General features: G+C 47.1%; 2 protein-coding genes across 2 annotated transcripts in view; one reads left to right on the top strand and one right to left on the bottom strand.

Annotated features, from left to right (window-relative positions):
- The window catches only part of Egfr (epidermal growth factor receptor), a 219,036-nt gene extending 215,760 nt beyond the window's left edge, over positions 1-3,276 (bottom strand). The window contains exon 1 of the mRNA XM_077700137.1: positions 3,033-3,276. Coding sequence (XP_077556263.1) covers positions 3,033-3,117 — 85 coding nt within the window. The 5' untranslated portion in view covers positions 3,118-3,276. The remainder of the gene's footprint in view (positions 1-3,032) is intronic.
- An 800-nt stretch (positions 3,277-4,076) lies between these two features.
- On the top strand, positions 4,077-7,552 carry Rps26 (ribosomal protein S26). The gene is made up of 3 exons (XM_077700135.1): positions 4,077-4,179; positions 4,672-4,986; positions 7,478-7,552. Exons 1-3 carry the CDS (start codon positions 4,177-4,179, stop codon positions 7,520-7,522), a joined length of 363 nt encoding a protein of 120 aa, XP_077556261.1. The 5' UTR covers positions 4,077-4,176; the 3' UTR covers positions 7,523-7,552.
- The last annotated feature ends 13,660 nt before the right edge of the window (positions 7,553-21,212 follow it).

Here is a 21,212-nt window from a genome sequence, read left to right as displayed (position 1 = left end):
CTTCCCCTCGTCGCTTTAGAGGGCCCTGAAAGAGGCTTTGCCGAGACTTGGATGTTCACATTTTCAGATGAACCACATGCGAAACTAGTTGAACACAAGACGAGTGCTTGTGTTACTACTTCTTTCGTCGGTGGTTACCTTCGCGCCAGCAATGTAAGCAACTAAAAACCAACTACCCCCCTTTCCAATCCCCGCTTTAATCGTATTCACCCTTTTCCTTTCTTCACCCTCTTCATGCTTCTTCACACATTCTTGTTAACACCACCTTCTCCGTCTTCTTGAATTAACCTCATACTTTTTGGTAACAGACACGCGAAGCGACCATATAAAATATTTCTTCTTGGTCTTGCCAACTGCGACGTATTGGCTGCATTCTTAACTTCGTTCTTGAACTGCGTACATTCACAATTCTAGTTATGCTTTATTCGATCACAGCCACCATATGTCCTTCTTTGAACACCCGGAGCCCCAACTAGGACTAGAAGATGAACGCTGCGAATCAGTACCAATCAGCGTCGGGTTAAGTTCCGGCGTTCACTGCTCAGAAGCGACGTATTTGGGCAGCGAATAGAAAATAGCAATTATAATCTGACTGCGCGAGCTGGAAGTTGCTCGGGTGCAAAGAGATTCGTTCTACCGGATGAAGTGTATCTCTTCTTTGTGCCACAATTCGCGAACAGCGTAATAAAGGGGATTCGCGTAGTACCCCCCGGCAAGCGGCTGTTGGCAGTCTGATCGCACCACAGCGGACCGGTAAAACGGTGCTGCATCATCCTTTGAACTCGACACTTTGACAACGCGACAAACGTACAACGGCAAATAAGCTCGGCGATAGTACTGGGACATGCTGGAAAACTTAATGAAAGGGTTTCGGCGACGATCCTTAACCGATACTGCAAACTCTCGTTAAGACGAACTCGGTTTTAACGAATTTCGTGGTTATGACGAACAACACTTTTGCTCTCTTGTAGCGTGCACGATGCAAAAAAAAAAAAAAAAAACGTTCGCTTACGACGAATTTCTGATAATACAAACAAATTTTTACGGTCCCTTCGAGTTCGTCAAAACGGGGGCTTACTGTAGTTTCCACCAGCACCGGCATGGTGCCGCAAATATTTCTCGATGCTACAATTTTATTTCTCGCAGCAGTACTGTATCAATTAATTCAGCATGTAATGTGTCACGAACGTGAGCGTTTGTCACCTGGAAATCAACCGTCAAACAAAGCAGTCAATATCGGTAAAGGTTTTCTTCCGAGAAATGCGGGCGTTGGGTCATAATCACCACTACTGCAACACACTATCTTCTGAAGTGCGATCAAATAAATGTGCGCTGAAGAGCTCGACAGAAAGCTACGGCGCTGCATTTGTTTCTGATTGTGTTGGAAAGTCGTGCGCGAGTGCCTGAACAATTTCAATAGCCCTACAGGTCCAGTATACATTTTTTTTTCAACTTCCGCGCGGTTCGCCTGAAAATGTATCGCTTTATCAAAACCAAGCTTGAGAAACGTCGCTGAAACATTTTCATTTTTTTTTACCGACAAATTACGTAGGTGCAACACGTGAAAATAACGAGGATTTTGATTGTTTTGAGGAAACATCCGTGGCTCATTGAAAAGGAAAAGAAATAAGCCTTTCGGGAAGCACATATGGCCTCGGAAAGCTGCACGAAAGACGACGAGGGGGTACGGCATCTCATAATAACTTGTTTACGGGCGAATTTTGAGAGTCTCAAGGAACCACAAAGCTTTGTAAACTCTGTAAGTGTCCCATCATTTCGCGCGGCAGAGACGCGCATGTGGCCATTAGTCGTTTGTTCTAAAAAAATTACGGAAGGATATACAAAGTGCGGTAAACCCTCGCAACAAAGAAGTCCGCGGGGCAGGGAGCAGGCTTCGTACTAAGCGACATTTCGCTAAACGCGGAGACAGTTTAGTCTTTATGCACTACAGTGCGAGTTGAGTTTTCGGAGTAATGGTAAGCGGTAGCCTACACACTAAAGGAAAAGACGTGATGTAGCTAAAGGAGTGATGGTTCCATGATTCGAAGGCAAATATCAGACCGAAAATGTTCGGTAAGCACACGTAATGCTTGCAAAGCCGTATCGTGGTAAATTTGTGCAGTGACGTTAGGCGCCGTGTCTGTGAACGAAGGCAACGTGGCTCTGTTCCGCTATTCAACATTGTTACGATGGAACTGGGGGAAAGCCGTTGTGTACGCGGTATTTACATTGTAACGGCCCGGCAGATCGCAAAGAATGCCCGATCCTAGCCTCGTCTTGTTCATCACCTCCAGTGCTTGCTAAGGCAAGTGGTAGGGTGTCACGACAGGCGACAGTACCTGGCAAAGAACCCCTCGCGCTGCTTACATCACAAAGGAAAAGCTGTTAGTTCATAGACCGCCAGTGTATGCAGTGTACTCACTCACTTTGCAATTAAAGCAAGCCATTTGTGAAAATAAATCACCTCATTACTCAATTCAGAGAAGCAACGCTTGAAGTACACAAGATGCCTACATCGTTGAGACGGCCGGGTGATTTCAGTCATAATACAAATCTCTTCACCCGTGGCAAGACGAAAAACAAAAAGAAAGATGCGTACAATGATGCTGTCGTTAACCAGCGAGCTGTTTTCATATAAACCTTGCAGTTGAGGCAACAAAAGAGGGGTAGAAAAATATGCTGACTTCGAAGTGATAAATTTCCGAAGGCAACTGCGTACATCTGCTTGTGCAACTCTGGCCTGGCAGAACGCTAGTTAACTGGTCACCGCTGCAACGACATTTTGCGACATTTTTTCAGCGCTTGCACGGAGTCTTTCAGTGGAGAAGCACGGGACCAGCTGCCGCATGAGCTCCAGCAAACGGTTACTCCTGATTAAAGAGAATCCTTTAAAGTCACCTGCCGCAGCGAACTTTGTCCCCTAGAGGCTAGCGTCTGCTGACGCCAGCCCGAGGAGTCCATTTAAGAAGACCAGCGTAGCGTGACAGCGGCCAGAGCAGCGGACCGTGACGGGAGCTACTGAAGGGACTTGCCTTTTTCTTCCAAGACGCCGTGGACACTCGCGATTAGCCTTCCAGCGACGCTGACGGCCACCACAGTCCGGAAGAATAAATCCATCGTAGTGATCGGCTGAATCCTCGGCACGATCGTTGCACACACTGTCACGGTAGAAGCATGCTCACTTCTGACAGCACCGGGCACCGTTGAAAATCGCCGCCGCTCCGCGCTCACAAGCCACCTCTCCCATCCGCGCGTCGCGAATCGCCGCGAGCGAACTTTTCTCCGCGCGTGTTCCCCTTTCGCCGACAGGCGGCGCAGCAAAACTAGAGAGAAGCTCCGCAGTAAAGAAAAACCGTAGGTGTGATACGTGGGTTTACATCAAGTGTCTTCCAACTGTCTAGTTCAACCCAAGTAATTTTAAAATATATAAACTAAATTTAAAGCGGTAAAATTGCAGTGGTTTTAGGTTAAGGAATATATTTTGTGTTAATTTGCAGAGTGCTTGAAAATGTGAGGTTTCGCCATCTTTAAAAACAGTCGTTTCTGATTGGCCCTGATGTTTCAACAGCCAATCAAAAAATACTTTTTGGCGAACATGGCGAATTCCCGAATTACTAATAGATGTTGAAATAACAAAAATCACTTTACAGCCTTACAGAGGTTTTGTTTTGGAAAACTCGCCTATAAATTTTTTTTTCAACATCTTGTGGTGGATGTTGTATTGTCTTAAGCTTTATAATTTGTATAAGTACTCCTCATTTACTTGCGTTTGTAATAAGTACCATAAAAAGTAATAATTTGAGAAAAATTGTGTATTATACAGCTAAAAAGTTTGATGTACAAGTTTTAGAATTTGAGGTAGGTGGAATCCCACAAACCATAGAGTTTGTCACTAACTCACTATGCGAAAAACGACTAGCGGTGGTAGCACGGTTGCAAACGCTGGTACCAAATTTTGTTGTATTCATCCGCGCATTCGCTTGTAATTTTTGAAACTGTTAAGCAAATTTTCTAAATAAAATTGTATGATAATTTTATTTATATGTGGTATTTTGTACATTAATTGTCTTTTTCAGGGGTAATAGTCATTTAAGAACTTCGTTTAAAGAAAAGTGCTGGGCACTACTTCTCGCAGGAGTGACAAGTCGGTCTTTTCGGCTCCACTCATCGTCCGAGATGGTAAGCGTGAACGTCTGCTCGTTGTTCTATGATATTGCGCTACATTTTTACTTCAAGGCACACCCATAATTGTTACTAGCAGATTGTTTAATACTACGTTGAACTCCCAGTGCGCTAATTATTTGCCGAGCAGCAAGATTACTAAACGTAGACCAACTTTGATGTTAGGCTTAGACAATGCCATGTGTTGCTGGGTTCTTGCCGGCATTGCCTGCATTGTCGAACAGCCAGTGCTTATGACAGTGTAGTTGCCTACTCGCTAAATTACCTATGGTTGGGCGAGAACGATGTATTGTTAATTGTAGTAACATAGCTCATCACTGCTAACGCATTAAAGTGCCTGATCGTCGGTCGTGAAAAGTACCCCCGCAATGCCAACGTAGCTCTTGTGCCGAAGGGTCTTCAGCGTAGCGTGGCGGCGGAAACGTATCGCCCCAGTGAAGTCGTGTTAGTGAACTCTAAAGGGTTTTTGTCGTATCGTATTGTTTGCAGACGTCCAAGAGGCGCAACAACGGTCGCTCCAAGCACGGCCGCGGGCACGTGAAGCCCGTGCGGTGCACCAACTGCGCGCGCTGCGTGCCCAAGGACAAGGCGATCAAGAAATTCGTGATCCGCAACATCGTCGAGGCGGCGGCCGTGCGGGATATCACCGTGGCCAGCGTGTACGAGTCGTACCCGCTGCCCAAGCTGTACGCAAAGCTGCACTACTGCGTTTCGTGCGCCATCCACTCCAAGATCGTACGCAACAGGTCCAAGGAGGCGCGCAAGGACCGCGCACCGCCCCCGAGGTTCCCCAGGGCCACTGCTGTGAGTCCAGTACTTTTTTCCCACCTGAATGGGATGCTTCAGCACCTCGGATATGCTCGTAGTTTCACACCTCACTTTTGCCGGACCGGATGAAAGCAGGCCTCGGTATCTAGGACGTCGAGTACAGTGGAGGGATTCAAGTGTTTCCACTGCCTATAGTTTTTAAGGACGATAGTCTTTCTTGGGCTACTTAAACGCAGAAATATTGGTCTGTATGTATGTGTCTGCGACTCGATTCAGCACCCTGGCCAAAGTGATACAGGATCTGCTCAATAGTCATATACCCCCAGCCAAATCTAAACGTCTAAGTACGCAAATATGAGGCAGAAAATCAGTACATAAGTGAGTTTTGCAGTGTCCCTTTATTAAAAAATTTATAGATGCTTGGTTTTTGCCATAGCAAAAGAAATAAATCAACTGCAGAAAACCATCGCCTGCTGTTGCCCGCGCTACTACAGCTCCTGGCGGCATTTGGGAAATCAAATGGAAGCAGTGACGAAAGGTTCCACTACATAGATTCCACGTTCCGCTTGGAATGCACGTGGAGTAGGGCTCTAGTAGGGTGCCTCGATTCACGTGCGTCTCCGCCGTACGGCAACACTGGCATCGAAGCACCTGACTTTGAGCAGTGGAACGCGGTAAATTTAAATTGACTTGAGAAAACGTCGAGCATGTTATGTTAGGAGGAACGAGACGGGGGAGGAACAGCATGAGAGGTGAGTGAGAAAGGGAAGGGTGGCATTTACTTGGCAGAGGCACCAGTTCACTATCGTCTTTCGTCGACATTTGCAACAGAAGGAGCAGATACACGTCCTTTTTTTTTTTTCTTCCGGCTTAAAGTATTCGTTGCATGCTTCCTTCATTCAACAGCTGCAGTGCTGTGCACACTTCCAACCCCAACCGTTCTGCTCGCCATTGTAAGCAGGGGGCTATACTTCCTTTTCCACTTAATGAGGATTGATGACCTTGCTCCAATTATTGCCAATTCCACTAGCTTGTACAGTACGGAGTTGGTTCTGTAAATCAGTGGAAGCCTAGTGGTCGTTCTGCTCCCGCACCAGAGAGGTAGCTTAAGATAGTGTAACATGGAATGATAGGTCATCTTGTGCTGTAAGGGTGCTTTTTGCAGTAATGTGTCTGTTAGTTTTGTACCGAGTGTGCCCCTCGCACTTCTAGTACGTCTGCACTTCCTGAAAGAGCAGAGCTCGAAAACTGGAATTGTGGAGTGTTTTCGTTTTTAGTTTAGCGTGCATTCTTGGCAAAGTGCAGTGTATGCCAACAAGGCCCGCTGGGAGTTGAATGCACATTGTGTCCTGTTGCATAGGAGCAGGGCATTTTTTGGTGGAATTTAATCCTTTTGCTGTCAGTGTTTCAGGTGGATACAGTAAAATCTCGATGATACGAATCTCGCGGGACCGCGAAAAATATTCGTATCATCCGAAATTCATATGAACCAATACAGACCAAAAAATGTAGCGCTTTTCTTACTTTCGCCTGAAGAAATTCACGATTTTCTTCTGCATTTTTTTACCCCCATGTCGCAAAGCAGTCCTTTCTGGAGCGCGTAATGCTTCGCGCTCGTCACCTCACTTGTGGTGCCCAAGCTCGCTACACGCCGCAAGTCAAGCGTGAACCGCATGGTGCGTTTTTGCACGCGATTCGCGCACCTCGGCTTTGCGCACACCGTATTTCCACGCCTGTATCGACGATTTCGTGCCCGCGGTAGCTCCTACCTCAACCAGAAAATGACGCACGACGCGCGCGGCAGGATGGAGGAGCCTGACGACTTGCGGAGCGCTCGACACAGCCGGCTTAGCTCTGCCGGAGTTGGTTAGGCTTAGCACCCCGACAGATATTTCATGGGCGCTTTCACTAGCGCCGTGGATGATGTTTTATAGTACCGTTTACGCATGCGTAATCACCTCCTTTATCGCACAAGCAACTTAGCGTCTGCCTTGAGCGGCATTTTAAAGAGCGGTTAGGAGCGGTCGCTCGAGTGCCGCAGCCGGCCACGCTGCGAGAAGCGTGCGGGGTTTCGCGGCGGTGTCAGCAAGCAGAAAACAACAGCCGGGCCGTTTCTAGAGAAAGAGCGACAAAAAGGGGAGAGAGAGCCGTCACTTGCTCGTTCAGCAGTCGGGCTCCTCGCCGGCTTGTTCGTATCATCCGCCCGGCCGCACAGGTCCGTTCGGAACAGCCGAAATTTTTCCCATTGCTAGCAATGCAATTTCGCCGAGACTTTTCAGAAATTCGTATTATCCCGAAATTCGTATCACCCAGCATCGTATCATCGAGATTCCACTGTACTGGTTTTCTTTCAGCTAGCTTTAGAAGATGCTAGGTGGTTCAAACCAATCTGTAGGTAGCCCTTCGCTACAACATGCGTTTAGCTCTGGTGTAGCTTTGTGGCGTCACAGCGAAAAAGTTTTGTTCTCTGTAGCTTTTTTTTGTTGTCGCATTCAGTATTAATGCAATGTCTGCCTGTTCTTTTCAGGATTTGGCCCGTGGACCCAACGCTCCCCGTGTTGCTGTCAAATAAGGCGTGGAATAAAAAAATACAAGTGGTTCATTTGATGCTTGCATTGTGCTTTGTGCAATTTTTGGCATGTGGCATGTAATGTGCCTAGTCGCAATTCACTAAAGCTACGGACTTTCTACATGGTGATTTCCAATGTAAGGCTCTGAATGGCCACTTGATGAGTGTTTGGAGGGACTGGACACCCTAAGTCTGCCCATAAATGCTGTACAATTAACGTGAAAGCATTATCAGGGTGTCTACCAACCGTGAAAACGGGGAATTCTCAGCGATTCTAAATACTCTGGAAAAACTCGTGGAATTTGTGCTTCTATCAGGGAAAATTAGCTGTACTTTAATAAAGGAAGCGAAATTCATGGTAATGCTGGCTCAAGTACACAGCCAAAAGTGGACAGCCCTCCGGAGCCGTCTCTGATGGCACAGTCTGAGGTCACTGGTTCCAGTGAGAACTTTCTTCATACAGCTTGCAACTCGCCCCTCCCTGTACACTCCCCTTGTGTTCTGACGTGTTTCCCAGACTCCTGAAAGGCGGGCGGGAACGGGCGGGAACATTGTGCACGGGTTCGATTCCTGGCTGTGGCGGCCGCTTTTCTAATGGAGGTGAAAAGCAAAAACGCCCGTGGGTACGAGATTTCGGCGCAGGTTAAATATCCCTGGGTGGTCAAAATTAATCCGGAGCCCCCCACTACGGTGTCCCTCATCACCTGCATTGCGTCAGCACGTGAAACCGTACAATCAATGTTGCGTGCTGCAATAGCTTGTGGCAGTGTAATGGTGTCTACAGGGACAGTAGTAACTTTCGATCCAATGCTGAAACATCTGGCACCATCTCTTGTGGTTTCTTGTTGACACATGTTGTGAATCAGGTTGTGAATCTGACGTTTAAAAAAAAAAAACTGCTCAGATTAAGTCTTCAGTATCGAATATAGACATTGTACCCCGTTTTAAGAATTACTTTTAACTGCCAGCCAGCGCTGTATTCCGCTGTGCAGAAAGACTGAGCATGTTTTCTTTCTGTAGCTTTTGCTGCGCGCCAAAAAAACTTCACATGGAGCCACCATAGTGGGGTGTAGCTGAGGTATTTCTGATTTCTAGGGTGAATCCTAAATAAATTCTTCACGCTTTTTCTGTGCAGCGCTTTGATGCTAGAAGTATGGCGGCATTGAAGGGCACCTAACGTGACTGTTTAAGATGGAGGTGTTGCTCATCCAAACCAAAGTAAGATTCTTGAAGCGGTGAAATACAGGCATTGATTGTGAGCTGAGGACGTGACACTATGGTATTACCTTTTTTTTTTGATATTTCATTCACTTTGAATTTTACTATTACTCTGTTATATTTTCCTTCTGAATGATAAAAATTACTGGTTAGCATTCAAACTTTGTCATATTTTATAAGGTGCTTTTTAGAGAGTGCGAGCAACTGGTGAAGTGGTGTCAGCCTATGTTGACGCTATACTGAGTTCTGTTTCACTCGGGGAATTTTTAAAAAGAGACGAGGGGGGGGGGGAGGACCTGGAAAAATCGGGGAATTTGAAAGAAAATGTCAACTTGGTAGGCGCCTTGATTATGTGCCCGATGAAACTAAAAAGGTGCATTAAGCAGCAGATGACGCAGAAACTACTCTCCTTCAAAAACAAAAGCATGGCAAAAAAAGAAAATGGAATGGGGCAACTGACTTACGGGCAAACTGCACTGGGAAGTGCAAATCACTTAAGGTTAGCTGTCGTTGCCCAGGTGAAAAGTGGTGCCGCAGCCTTCGAGTGAATGCCTGATTGGTGGCTCATTGGGTGAAAGCACAAGTGCTATCTCTGCATGCACGGCCATGCCAAGTGTGTGGGAGGAGCTCGACCAGTTTCCCGGCCATGTGGCTGCGCAGCTGCTCTTCAAGAAGGTGCAGCGTTGTCTGCTCACAGGCTATTTCAATTAAATGCTTGTATTTGATTAGCCAGTACTTTTTAAAGGCCACCAGGCATGCCCCAGTTGCATTTAAGAAGTGAAGTTAGTTGCATTTGGCCTTTAGCCACTACTTGATGCAACACCACTTTTGAAGAACGCTGAGGTCTGCCTACGCGCTTTGCATGCGAAATCATTACGGCTTCTCATAGCAATACTCGACTGTGGCATCGTGTGCTGGGGATCAATTCTTTAAAATGAGAGGCCGTCGTTTTGGCATGGTAGCGCCATGCAAATGCACGTGTTCTTGGGTCGGGGTGCGGCTTTGAGGGTTGGAGGAAGAACAAAAACCCCTGAGGGGAGCACTCCCACAAGGGTGCAAAGCGACACGAACTGCCCCCTGTCGTTTTGTGTATTTTTTGCGCCCTTGTGGGAGTGCTCCCCTCAGGGGTTTTTGTTCTTCCTCCGACCCTCAAAGCCGCACCCCGACCCAAGAACACGTGCATGTACATGGCACGACAAAACGACACCCTTTTTTTTAGAGAATTGGGCCTCTGATTCTATGAAACTACTTTAATGGGTTTGTAGCTTCCTTGGAGAGAGAGAGAAACTTTGTGCCGAAAATGGATTAAGGTAGGAGGAGCCTTAACCAGTCCTTCCTTCAGGAGCCCTTGAGCCCTGGGGCCCAGTTCTCTAAAAAATGGCTGTTTATAAGCGATGCGGTAGCGCCATACAGATGCATCTGTTCTTGGGTTGGAGCGTCGCTTTGAGGGTCGTAAACAGCAAAAACCCCTGTGGGGAGCACTGTAGCAATGGCGCAAAGTGGCACGCAATACTGTATGTCGCTTCGCGCCCTTGTGGGGGTGCGATCCTCGGGGGGTGTTGCTGTTTCCAGCACTCAAAGCAGTACCCCAACCCACGAATACATGCATCTGTATAGGGCTACTGCGTCGTTTCAAAACAACGACCTCGTTTTGGAGGATTGGGCCCCTGGTGACATCTCCGGCCATTTGGACTGTGTTGATTCGAGTCTGGGTCAGAGATGAGCAAGACAGCTTCCCATTGCTCTGAAGTCCAAATAATTATGTATTGCAGAATATTGCTGTTCATAGGGTATGCCCATAAAATATGTGGGAGGCTAACCCTTGCAGTGCACCATCTTTGCTTGTCGTTTTAAAGCTCGGGGTATAAACGACTATATGTCATGGGGTTAGGGAAAGTGTTACTCTGTAGAAGACGCCATGCTACAGATTGCGACATATTTAATGTACAGTGTGCCGCTGGGTACCTCGTGTGGCCCAGTTGGTAGTGGACAGTTATATCCCTGTAGGAGAGACAGAGATAGACAAAATTGTTTATTGCGAGAGCATTTATGGTGTTGCCGGAGTAGTTCCTTCTTCACGAGAATCCATGAGCTGGCTGCTCCCTCGGCGAGCAGGAGCTGGTCTGAGAAGCAGGGGCTGGACGGCAGTGTCTCCCACTGCTGTTGAGGTTTTGGGATGTGGGGAAAGGCTGGTAGGTGCTTGTTTTTTCTACATTCTAGGATAATATGTCGGAGTGTACCTGGTTGTTGGCAGTATTTGCATTCTACTAGATACTGGGTTGGGGATAGCTGGTGTAGCCTAATCGGAAGTGGGAAGGTGTTTGTAGAAGTCTTAGTGTTGTATTTTGGGACTTTGTGAGGCTTTAATGAGGTAGTAAGAAAGTCCATCAATTAAGCTTGTAATGTTCTGTTATTTCCTGGTATGTTACAAGTGGTGTAGGCTTCTCCACGTCCTCCGAGGCCTGGTCAGCAAGTTCTCAGGCCTTTTGGTGGGCGAATTCGTTGCCCTCCATGGAGGCATGTGCAGAAGTCCACACAATCCTTACTTTTCTGTTGGGGAATTCGGTTGAGAGGATGTGGTGTGTTGCTTGTGCCACCCAACCCGACCTCAAGCTTCTGCACCCTTCCTGGGAGTCAGTTACGACTCTGCGTGACATGCTAGTACCAATCCTGGTGGCCACGTGAGGCTCATTAACCCTTTGCGACACGCATTAGGATGTAGCCGCCAGAAAAATTTGAAACTGCCTCTGTGTGTTTTTCATGACCATAAACAATTCGATCTCATAAGTAAATAAATTAGGTCGTGTCCTAATCGTAAACACACTTTCGTAAATTTGATCACCGTTTCCTAACCATTGCTACTATAGAAAACGTATACACACTATTGTGATCTGTAGCCCTAATACATTAAGGTAACAGCTTCAGTTTTGCTTTAATAATGTCTTAACTAGATAGAAAACGTAAAACCTTTTACACCTACTTGACGCGCTGAGCATTTGGCGATTCAAGTGGGGGTTCTTGAACCGCTCAGAACCGCGAATGCTGGCTGAGCGGTTCAAGTGGGGGGACGACGATTGTAACTCACAAAAATGCTCCCAAAAGTCGCGTGTACAATTGCGCTACGGCGTGTACACGCTGTATTGCAAAGGGTTAAGCAAAGTGAGTCTGCTCTGATTAATTATGTTCACTGTTTTCTTTCCCTTGTGGGCACCAGGGACCAAACTATCAGTTTTGTCCATTTCAAGTGAGCCCTGATTGGCTGAAAGCGAACAATCAATTGTTGATGCAGCACGAGCAAGGCAGGGACTTGGTTTTCATACACGTCATTGGTCAGTAGAGTGGAGTAGAAAAAACTTTATTTTGCCCAGTCAGATACTTGAAGGGCAACTACCATAGGCGTGCGCAGAGTTCTCAATTTGGGGGGGCAAAGTCTTACCGCTGCGCCCCCCCCCCCCCCCCCCCCCCAGAGAAACTCCCGACCTCTTCTCACTGAAGGCCTTGCGGTGCGAACGCAGTGCAAAGAGGGATGGTTATAAAATTTTTTATTTCAATGTGATGGAATTGCAACACACACAAAATATTTCTGAGCAGAAATTTTACTTTCATGTGTTACATCGGCAAGGCATGGGGCAAATTTGGCGCCCCCTTCAGATGATTAGGGGGGGCGGCCGCCCCCCCTGCCCCCCCTGTGCGCACGCCTATGGCAACTACGTTCATCGTTGTGGGCAGGATTGTGTCTTGAGGGGGCAAACCTGTTTCATTGCGGAGGGAGAGGCGGGGGGACGCGCAATTCTGGTCTCCCATGGCGACCGAGTCATTGGAACCATAGTTGCCAATGAAGACGAAAGAGATGCACACACAATGTAGAGTAGGTATGCGGAGGCCTGATGTAAATGTCTAACATGCTGTGAGAACAGAGTCACATAATGCAGAGTGCACAGTGACATATGATGAGTTGGACATTGGTGGGCTGAACGTAGGCCAAACATTATTGCATACCCACTCATGGGGAATGGCCATGTCTTCAGACCGGTAACCAGCGGAGACAAACGCGTGATATAACAGTGTGCTGGGTACCACGGGCTTTGGTACCCGCTTTGCTGTGCAGTTGTAGTCAAAGGTTTACGAGGGCAAGCACTCAAGTTGTAAACAGACAGAGGCAGAAGTTTGGCTGCTGCTAGTACAAACAGGTGAGCAGGGTGCCTGTTGGCTCTTGTTGTTCCCGATGCTGTTGCATGTTGCGCAGTGCTTCATACGCACCCTTTATGGCAGCATCGCGTGGCTCTTGCACACAGCTTGTGATGTGCAAGAGCACATCACAAGCTGTGCAAGTAGGGAGGTAAAATGCAGCTTGAATTATCTCTAAACAAACAAGGCCTTTATGCGAAAATATGACACACAACCGCTTGGACCTTTAGGAAATGCTGAGGTCCTATCATTTTTTTCCCAACACGCTTTTCAAATCGCATTCAGTTGGCTCCAAGCAAACCAAAATTCTGCTTCCTCTTCAAGCCGAGTTAAATTTCAAATTCTTGCATTCAAAACACCCTCCAAAAACACAGGCTGCAGAATGGAACTAAAAAATGGTTGGACTTGGGGATGTTGAACACTGCTTCAGATGCATATTTGGCACCACCTGCAAGCGGGAGACATCGCACACAAGTTCATTGCAACAGTCAACTTGCTCGTTTTGGGCATGTTGGTATGCGCCATTGGCACATGAGCAGTGTGTATAGAAACGATTGGGTCTAGGACTGCAAGCTCGTTTCACTTCTCGCTACCCAGTACTGGCGCCCCTGGCTACTGGCTCCCCTGTACTGGGCTAGGCTCCTCTAAACTTGGAAGAGGTTACAATGGGAGAGTTATACGACATGTTGCAGCGTGTACCTGATGCAGCACCAGGCCCAGACACCATTTCTGTATCAATGATAAAGATGATGCTCACTGAGTCGCCTAAAGACCTCCTGCATATTGTCTACCACTCTCTGCGTGCCACCTGGGTTCCTCTTGATTGGCGCCTGTCGAAAGTTTTGTCGTTTTAGAGAGGTCGTTGCACTTGTGACATTGGATGTTGTGAAAGCATATGATTGCGTAGAACATCGTATTTTCTTAGAAAAGATGGTTTATCTTTTCCAGAATGTATTACTTAGTGGGTTAGGATGTTTTTAACCGGTTGCAAATTCTTCATTGCCCAGCACGGAGTTACCTCCCCAAATTACAATCAAACACGAGGCTTACCTCAAGGATCCCTCCTGTCCCGTTTTAATTAGTGAGCTACTTAGCGAGGTTCTCGTTATTGTGGGAATACAGTCATACTTGTATGCTGATGATCTGTACATTCCTTTTCCCAGTCACTGCAGCTTTATTTGTCGACCTTAGAATCATGGCTTGACAGCCTCTGCCTATTCTTAAATGTCGACAAGTGTGCCCTCTTGGCATTCCAGGTGCAAGACCCAGTTTCGATTTGTCTGACATACCGACAAAAAATAATATTATAGGTTACCTCTCTGAAATACCTAGTAGTGATGCATGAGAGCACTCTGAATTGGTGTCTTCATATTTACTTCATTGTGGTCAAAGAAAGGCGAGCTGTTTGCCCTTAAAAAGATCTTGCAATAAAGAAGTCGGGTATGCACCGGGACATCCTCCTTCCTCTACTGCCTGTACATTTGGGCTGCATCCTCTTTTCCAGTTGTCCGTTTTACAAGCTCTGCCCATTGAGTACTTTGGAAATACAAGCTTTGCAATGGTGTTTGGGATTGCCCAAGTACGTCCCCATTTGGGTATTGTACTGGAAAGGTCGCATCCTTCCTCTGATCTCTCGCTTCAAGGTGTTGAAAGTAGAGGCATACCTTCGTGCTGTGGAATTGCCTATATCACAATAACAAATGGTTTTTGTACGCTCCCTAGCATCCTTTTTTGCCCAGCCATGGCCCACGTACAAGCCTTCACAGGTGGTGTTCATCCAGTCCTTGCTCGCCCCTTTAAATATCAACATTTATCTTTGCCTACATTTGGCTACCAGAATGCAATGGTGGACACCGACTTTGACAACATTTTCCCCTCCAATACCAAATACTTGCCCGAAAGGAGAATATCTGGCCTTTTAGCAAAGCACCTGGAAGAGTTCGCGACACATTGTTGTGGTCACAGATGCTTCTTTTTGGGACAAAAAAGCTGGTGTAGGTTTCTTTTTACCTGCGCTCGACTAGGCATTTTCTCTGCGTCTTCCAAATTTCGCGTCAATATATTTGGCAGAATTTTCGGGAATCGCGCTCACTCTTTGAAAACTCAGCGAACAACATTCGCAAGTGACCATTGAGACGGATTCTTTTTCGGTCTGCTCCACTCTATCTTCTCGGACCGTTACTCCACTTTGCCGATCACTGTCGATGCTTATACTGGCACATGTCAGGGAAATCTGGCCTGGGCCCCAAAACGCAAGAGGCATTGAACTTGATGAAACTGCTGATTACTTGGCAGGTGTAGCACTGAATGGGCCTCTGGTTAACCCTGTGCCCCCGATAGCCCACGTTGTTGTAACTCGGTTTCGAAGGTACAGTTTGCTGGACAGCTTCCTGCCAGATAGTATCTCTGGCTGCCCCGACATTGAGCACCTCCGGAACTCTTGGAAGTGTGACTTTGTGTAGTCACAACTGTGCGAGGTCACACTGAACAGCTTTCGCTGTCGAATGCCCAATTTGAATTTTTATCTACACTGCACACGCATAGCGCCATTGGCCATGTGAGGCTTTTGTCAAGAGTAAACCATTGACCATTTCCTGTTGTCTTACCGGCAGTTCTCCTCCCTCCGAAATCGTTACTTGGAGGTTCCCCTTTGGCGCCTGGGTCTTTCCTTGTCGGTGCCCAATTTATTGCCATTTGGGGCATAGGGGCTTGGTTGGTGCAATGGGGATTTTTTGTCAAGCCTTTCACTCTTTTGCCGAACCAGGTCGCTTACCTTGTTAGTAAATCGCATCAACCAAATTCTTCTTTTTCTGAACGTTAAAATGGCTACTGTTACAGCAGTATAGAATTTTTTCTTTTGTTAGGTTCTCAAATTGTTAACATCACTCTCCCAGCAATTTTCTCATTTCGAATTTCCCTGTTTTAATTCTTAACCTTCTTCAACAATGAGACCACAATCCCACTCGGCCAGTCCCCAGAGTTGGCACGCTCATTGATGTTATGACTCCAGCCAACAAACGATCTTTTCATTGCTGCATAAAATGGTACTTTTTGGTATGAAGAGTGGCCTGGCATGGGTGGTTCAGCTGAAGCCAGCACTATCTCATACAATACAGACCGACTCTTTCTTCCCTCAGCTCTTCCTGCATTGGTCTCTGACCTTCTGCTCCAATGAATGTCTTCCGCCTATCTATACCCACCACCAAATGACCTAACTGGGTCTATGTAGCAAAAACCTATTCTGCCATTGTAATAAATGGAAAAGCGCCGTTTCCAGCTGGGGAAGGAATCTGCAAACTACGGTGAGTTAATATTCTCATATTTGGACGTTTCAACAGCCAAATGCTTACAAAGCCCTGCAACTGTAGCGTAGCGGTGGTGATTCCTGCTTTGGCAGCACGGAAGCATTCAATCCCCTGCACCAACTTGAGATTTTCAATTTTTGAAACTTGCGCTGAAATTTCATGCACGCACAAAAACGGGTTTTCGTGCCCAATTAAATGGCTCACCTAAATTGCTCGCAAAATCCTCGACATTTGTATGATACGCTTGAAGGTAAGAAATGTATCAGCAGTGTCTAAATCACTTATTGGCAGTGAGGCCTTTTATCTTTATCTGGACAGATACATGTGACATTGGACTGTGGACTGTTTTTTTTTTTTTTTTCTCACAGTGTGGACATGCCTTTTACAGAAATTGTGCAAGGATGTCAGTGTTGGATTGCAGTCACAATGCTTCCACCAGTTGCTGGTCCCATACCAGGTGGGCTTGCGGAGGGCGTCTCCAAATATGACGGGACACTGAAGGCAAGCAGCAAGTTGGTTTTGAAACGAAAGTCTGACCTTGCCATAGCCTGATTGATTGATTGATTGTAGGGTTTAACGTGCCGACGCAACGCAGGTGATGAGGCGCGCCGTAGTGGAGGGCTCCAGATTAATTTTGACCACCTGGGGATCTTTTAACGTGCGCCGAAATCTTGTACACACGGCCGTTTTTGCTTTTCGCCTCCATCAGAAAAGTGGCTGCCGCGGCCGGGAATTGAACCCGCGACCTTGTGCTCAGCAGCGCAATGCCTTAGCCACTGAGCCACCACAGCGGGTCTTGCCATAGCCTGGTTACCATTGATTTGGTGCCGAAAGATGCCTTAATTGCTCAGAAATCGCTAATCAAACGCATTTACCTCCCTGATAAGTTGTCCGGTATAGCCAGGGGCGGCGACACCTGTCCACATTAATTATGAGGTTTAATGTGCCGATGCTACACAGGCGATGAGACGCACCGTAGTGGAGGGCTCCAGATTAATTTTGACCACCTGCAGGGGATGTTAATGCATGCCAAAATCTCAAACACATGGGCATTTTCGCTCTTTGCCTTCATCAGCGGTTGCCACGGCCGGGAACTGAACCAGACAGCTGTCCAAGTTTCCGTCCTCTTTTACCTTATTTTAGGAAAGCTGTGCAAAAGGCTAGTATATTCATGTGCTCGGTGAGGTAATCTACCAATCTACAGCATTTTGAATTTTGTCTTCAGTGTCCCTTTAATGCCAGCAGCATTATTACAGAGTGGGGTGTTGTACTAATGGTGCATCTGATAAAAAGTGGGATTTGTGTCCAATCAGAGCAAAGATTGGGGACAAGTTGAACAGAGAAGAAAAAAGGCATTACAGTAGAACCTCGTTGATACGCCTCAAAAAAAAAAATGCGAGGGAGAAACGTACAACCCAGGAAAACGTATTTTCTGGAAAGAAACGTACTATGGGGAATTTTTAGTGTTCACAATTGACAGCGTAGTAACCCGGAAATCGTATGACCCAAGAACGTATCAACGGGGTTCTACTGTATACAGTATAGCATGAATCGATACAAGTCCATCAATGAACAGCGGTCTGCTCCTGGGTGCACAGGATGGAATCAACAGGTTCAGGTCCATTCCCGTTTTCTCTTCCTCCACCACACTGTTGCTAGGACGACACCAGCCAGGAAAATCCTCACTGGGTTATACTTCGCGAACACAGTGAAAGTGAGAGAGCATCTTTCCCTCTCTCACGGGTAAGTACTTCAGTAACCCTGGTGATGCTGTCCTGTAAGGGGGGGGGGGGGGGGGGCAACGATGTCGGTGCTGCAGTAACTGGGCACTGCACAGCCAAGGAGGACACCTGGGCCTGCTTGCTCAAACAAACGTGCTTATTGGCAGTCTCGCAAATAAGATTCAGACTAGTGCGCTTTCTTGAAAGCGCGCAGGTTAGGCGACAGAGCGGTCTTATTGAAGACTATAGGCTCCGGAACGATCGCCGGGTGGCGCTGCACTCTCCCCTCCGCGGGAGTATGCGGTGGCCGCCGCCGCTTCGGTACATGCTTTTTTCGCTGCGCGCGTGGGTCTATTTATCGCGCTACGGTGAGGTCCGGGTTAAATTTTCTTTTGACTTATGAAAGCATACACGTTAGCATGTGTCCAGCAAGTTCGGTTTACACGTAGAGTAGCTACTGGGTCCATTTTTGCCGGTGCTTGTCTTGTCGTCTGCTAGAGACGCGTCGTCTGCTACGCGCCGCTCGATCGGCCGAGCGCCCCGGCGGTTACACGGGATAAAGCGTGCTCTTGGGTGGTCGTCAGCTGCCATCTTTTTGTCATCCAGGCGACAGCTGTGCAACTTGTCAGAGTGGATTTTTCTCTTGTTTGCTACTTTCTACACGTGCTCCCACTTTGAACATCTGGATTTTATGGACGACAGAAACATTGAGGCTTACAAGAATTCCCGTTAATTCATTGTTTCTAATCCTTGAAATGATCAGCTGCCTCCTATGAAAGACGCATTAAAAAGGCACATGCTATTAAAGGGGTGCGCTGACAACACCGCATTTTTATTTTGCTTATCTTTGAAGGAATTTTGTTCGCAATGTTCGTCCCAGATTGACCCGCTGGGAGTGAGGGTGATACTGCGGCGGGAACAACAAAACATCTTGTCAGGACTCGGGACTCCGCCAACGTTCCACGCCTGTTTTCTGTTATGTTCCCGTGTTTTATGACCATGTAGACACTGCTGTGACAAAACATGGTTGCCTTGTGTGCAGTAAGCAAAACTGCTATAAGCTGGGACAGAATTCAGATAGATTTTTGCCCTTTTGTTGTTGTTCTCGCAGTCTGCACAAAAAAGAAAGGCAGAAGGTGCTGCTGGTACGAGGGCGATGCATTTGCGCCTGTGCAGTGTTGCCGCGTGCATAAACGAAAACATGTGGCCCTTCAGTCGTGCCTGGCATCGACCAAAGAGTGGAGAACAGCTGTGGTGCGTCCAGAACAGCTTGGCTCCCAAGGCTGCCTCCGCTGCTTTTGGTGCTAATCAGAGGGGGAAAGCTAAATGGGAAAAAAGGATTTTGCAGAAGAGAACACTAGTTCTCTGTTGCTCGCTCTGCCTGGAAATAGATAGGGGGTGGGGGGTCCCCCCCTTTACACTTTTTTTAATGCATGCTGCCAATGATTGTTTTCCGCTATATATGAAATTCGGAGTTGTTTAGCTGGTGCCGTTTGATATCGTCCATATATAACACAATTGGTTGACATTTTGCATGGATGAAAAAAAAAGTTTCTAGCGATTTACCTGGCTGTAGCAGCTCTGGTCCGTCTTGTCATTGTGACTTGTGTTCTGGACGGGATTGCTGCGTTGTTCGTTTTTTTTTTTCCCACATTTACAAATACTGGTAATTAAAAGAGGTATACACCAAATTCTGTATATTAATAGTAACTAAAAGTTATACGCCACAAGCTGTTCTGTTATTTCCGCGAACTGTCACTCTAACTTGTACTCCAAGCGGGTGACAAACATTGTGAACAAAAATTCCTTTAAGGACAAGTAAAATGGAAATGTGGCGCTGTCAGCGCACCCCTTAATTAGCGTGTGCCTTTCTAATGCATTTTTATAAGATGCAGCTGAATGTTTCAAGAGTAAGAAATAACCTATTACCATAATCAATCACGTTTATCTTACATTACTTGCATGCCTCAGTGTTGCTGCAGTCCAGAAAATCCAGATGTCCGAAGTGCGAGCACGCGAAGGGAGTAACAAACAAGAGAAAAGTACTCTGTGACAAGCTGAACAGCTGTCGCCTTGCAGACGAAAAGACAGCAGCCGGCGACCACCGACAACGTGTTTCCCCCCTTAAAATCGTCAGGGCAGTCTGCCGGTCGAGCGGCGGGTCTGTAGCAGACGACAAGACAAACGTCGACAAAAATGAACTACTCCACGTTTAAACCGAACTTGCTGGACACGTGCTGACGCGTATGGTTTCATAAGTCAAAAGAAAATTTTACCCAGCCCTCTTCCTAGCGTGAGAATTGCAGCACGCGCGCAGCAAAAAAAGCACGTGCGCAGCAAAAAAAGCGCCCAAGCACGTGCCCAAGGGGCGGCAGCCACCACGTACTCCCGCGGAGGGGAGAGGGCAGCGCTGCCCTCGCCCGGCAAACTTAAGCTTCGCCTCCCTATAGGAACAACGCGTGCAAGCTGGGTGCAGCACTGTGGAGGCTACATTGCTGTCAACAGTGCGCCCACTGAGGGCGCCTAACTCGCCGTGAAGGGGGTCCTGAAAGGAAATTCCCTTCTTTCCTCTCGGCAAGTGGAACCGCGAAGGCCCGGCGCCTTTTGTCGCTTCCTTCGCAATGAGTTCGTCGCACTGAGCGGGTGGGCTGTTGACAACAATGTAGCCTCCACAGTGCAGCACCTAGCTTGTGGAATGAACTATAGACTCGCATGGGAGGAGCCCCTAGAGAGGAGCGGGGAATGTGACAAAAATACTGTCGCTTTGGCGTTGCCAGCCAAGAGCAAGCGCTTGTTTGAACCATTATTGGTACAATTCCATAAATTTGCCTCATCAAGCAGCTTATGTGAACACTATTACGAATCATTTACAATAATCTGGTGACTGGCCAACTTGCGACGCAGCTTCTCTGTGCCGTTTGAATGCATGCCAATGGAGTGCAATGGAGTGCAGAATGCATGCGAAGTATGCGAAATACAGTCAGTGGCATGTCCTGTTTTCCTTTCTTCCTGTATTCGTCAAGTTCTAGTTGCTATCCACCATTTCAAAGGAAAGCTTGCGAGACTGAATGGGGGCAGTAATTTGCCGCACACAGCACGCAAGGAGAGAACATTGACTTATTGTGACTGATTAAAAAAAGAAACCGCATTTCGTTGCCTATTTTTTCGTTCTACCTTCACGAACGTTTTTCCACGAAATTTCGAAGCACAGAGAGCTGTATGAAGTTCCATGAATAAAACAACTGAAATGGAACGATTACA

This window comes from Haemaphysalis longicornis, unplaced genomic scaffold, assembly GCF_048455015.1.
Source record: "Haemaphysalis longicornis isolate Haplotype H1 unplaced genomic scaffold, Haemaphysalis longicornis Haplotype H1 scaffold_2, whole genome shotgun sequence".
Taxonomy (NCBI): Eukaryota; Metazoa; Arthropoda; class Arachnida; order Ixodida; family Ixodidae; genus Haemaphysalis; species Haemaphysalis longicornis.
The sequence above is the reverse complement of the archived record's forward strand: the minus strand, read 5'-3'. Positions and strand labels throughout refer to the sequence as shown.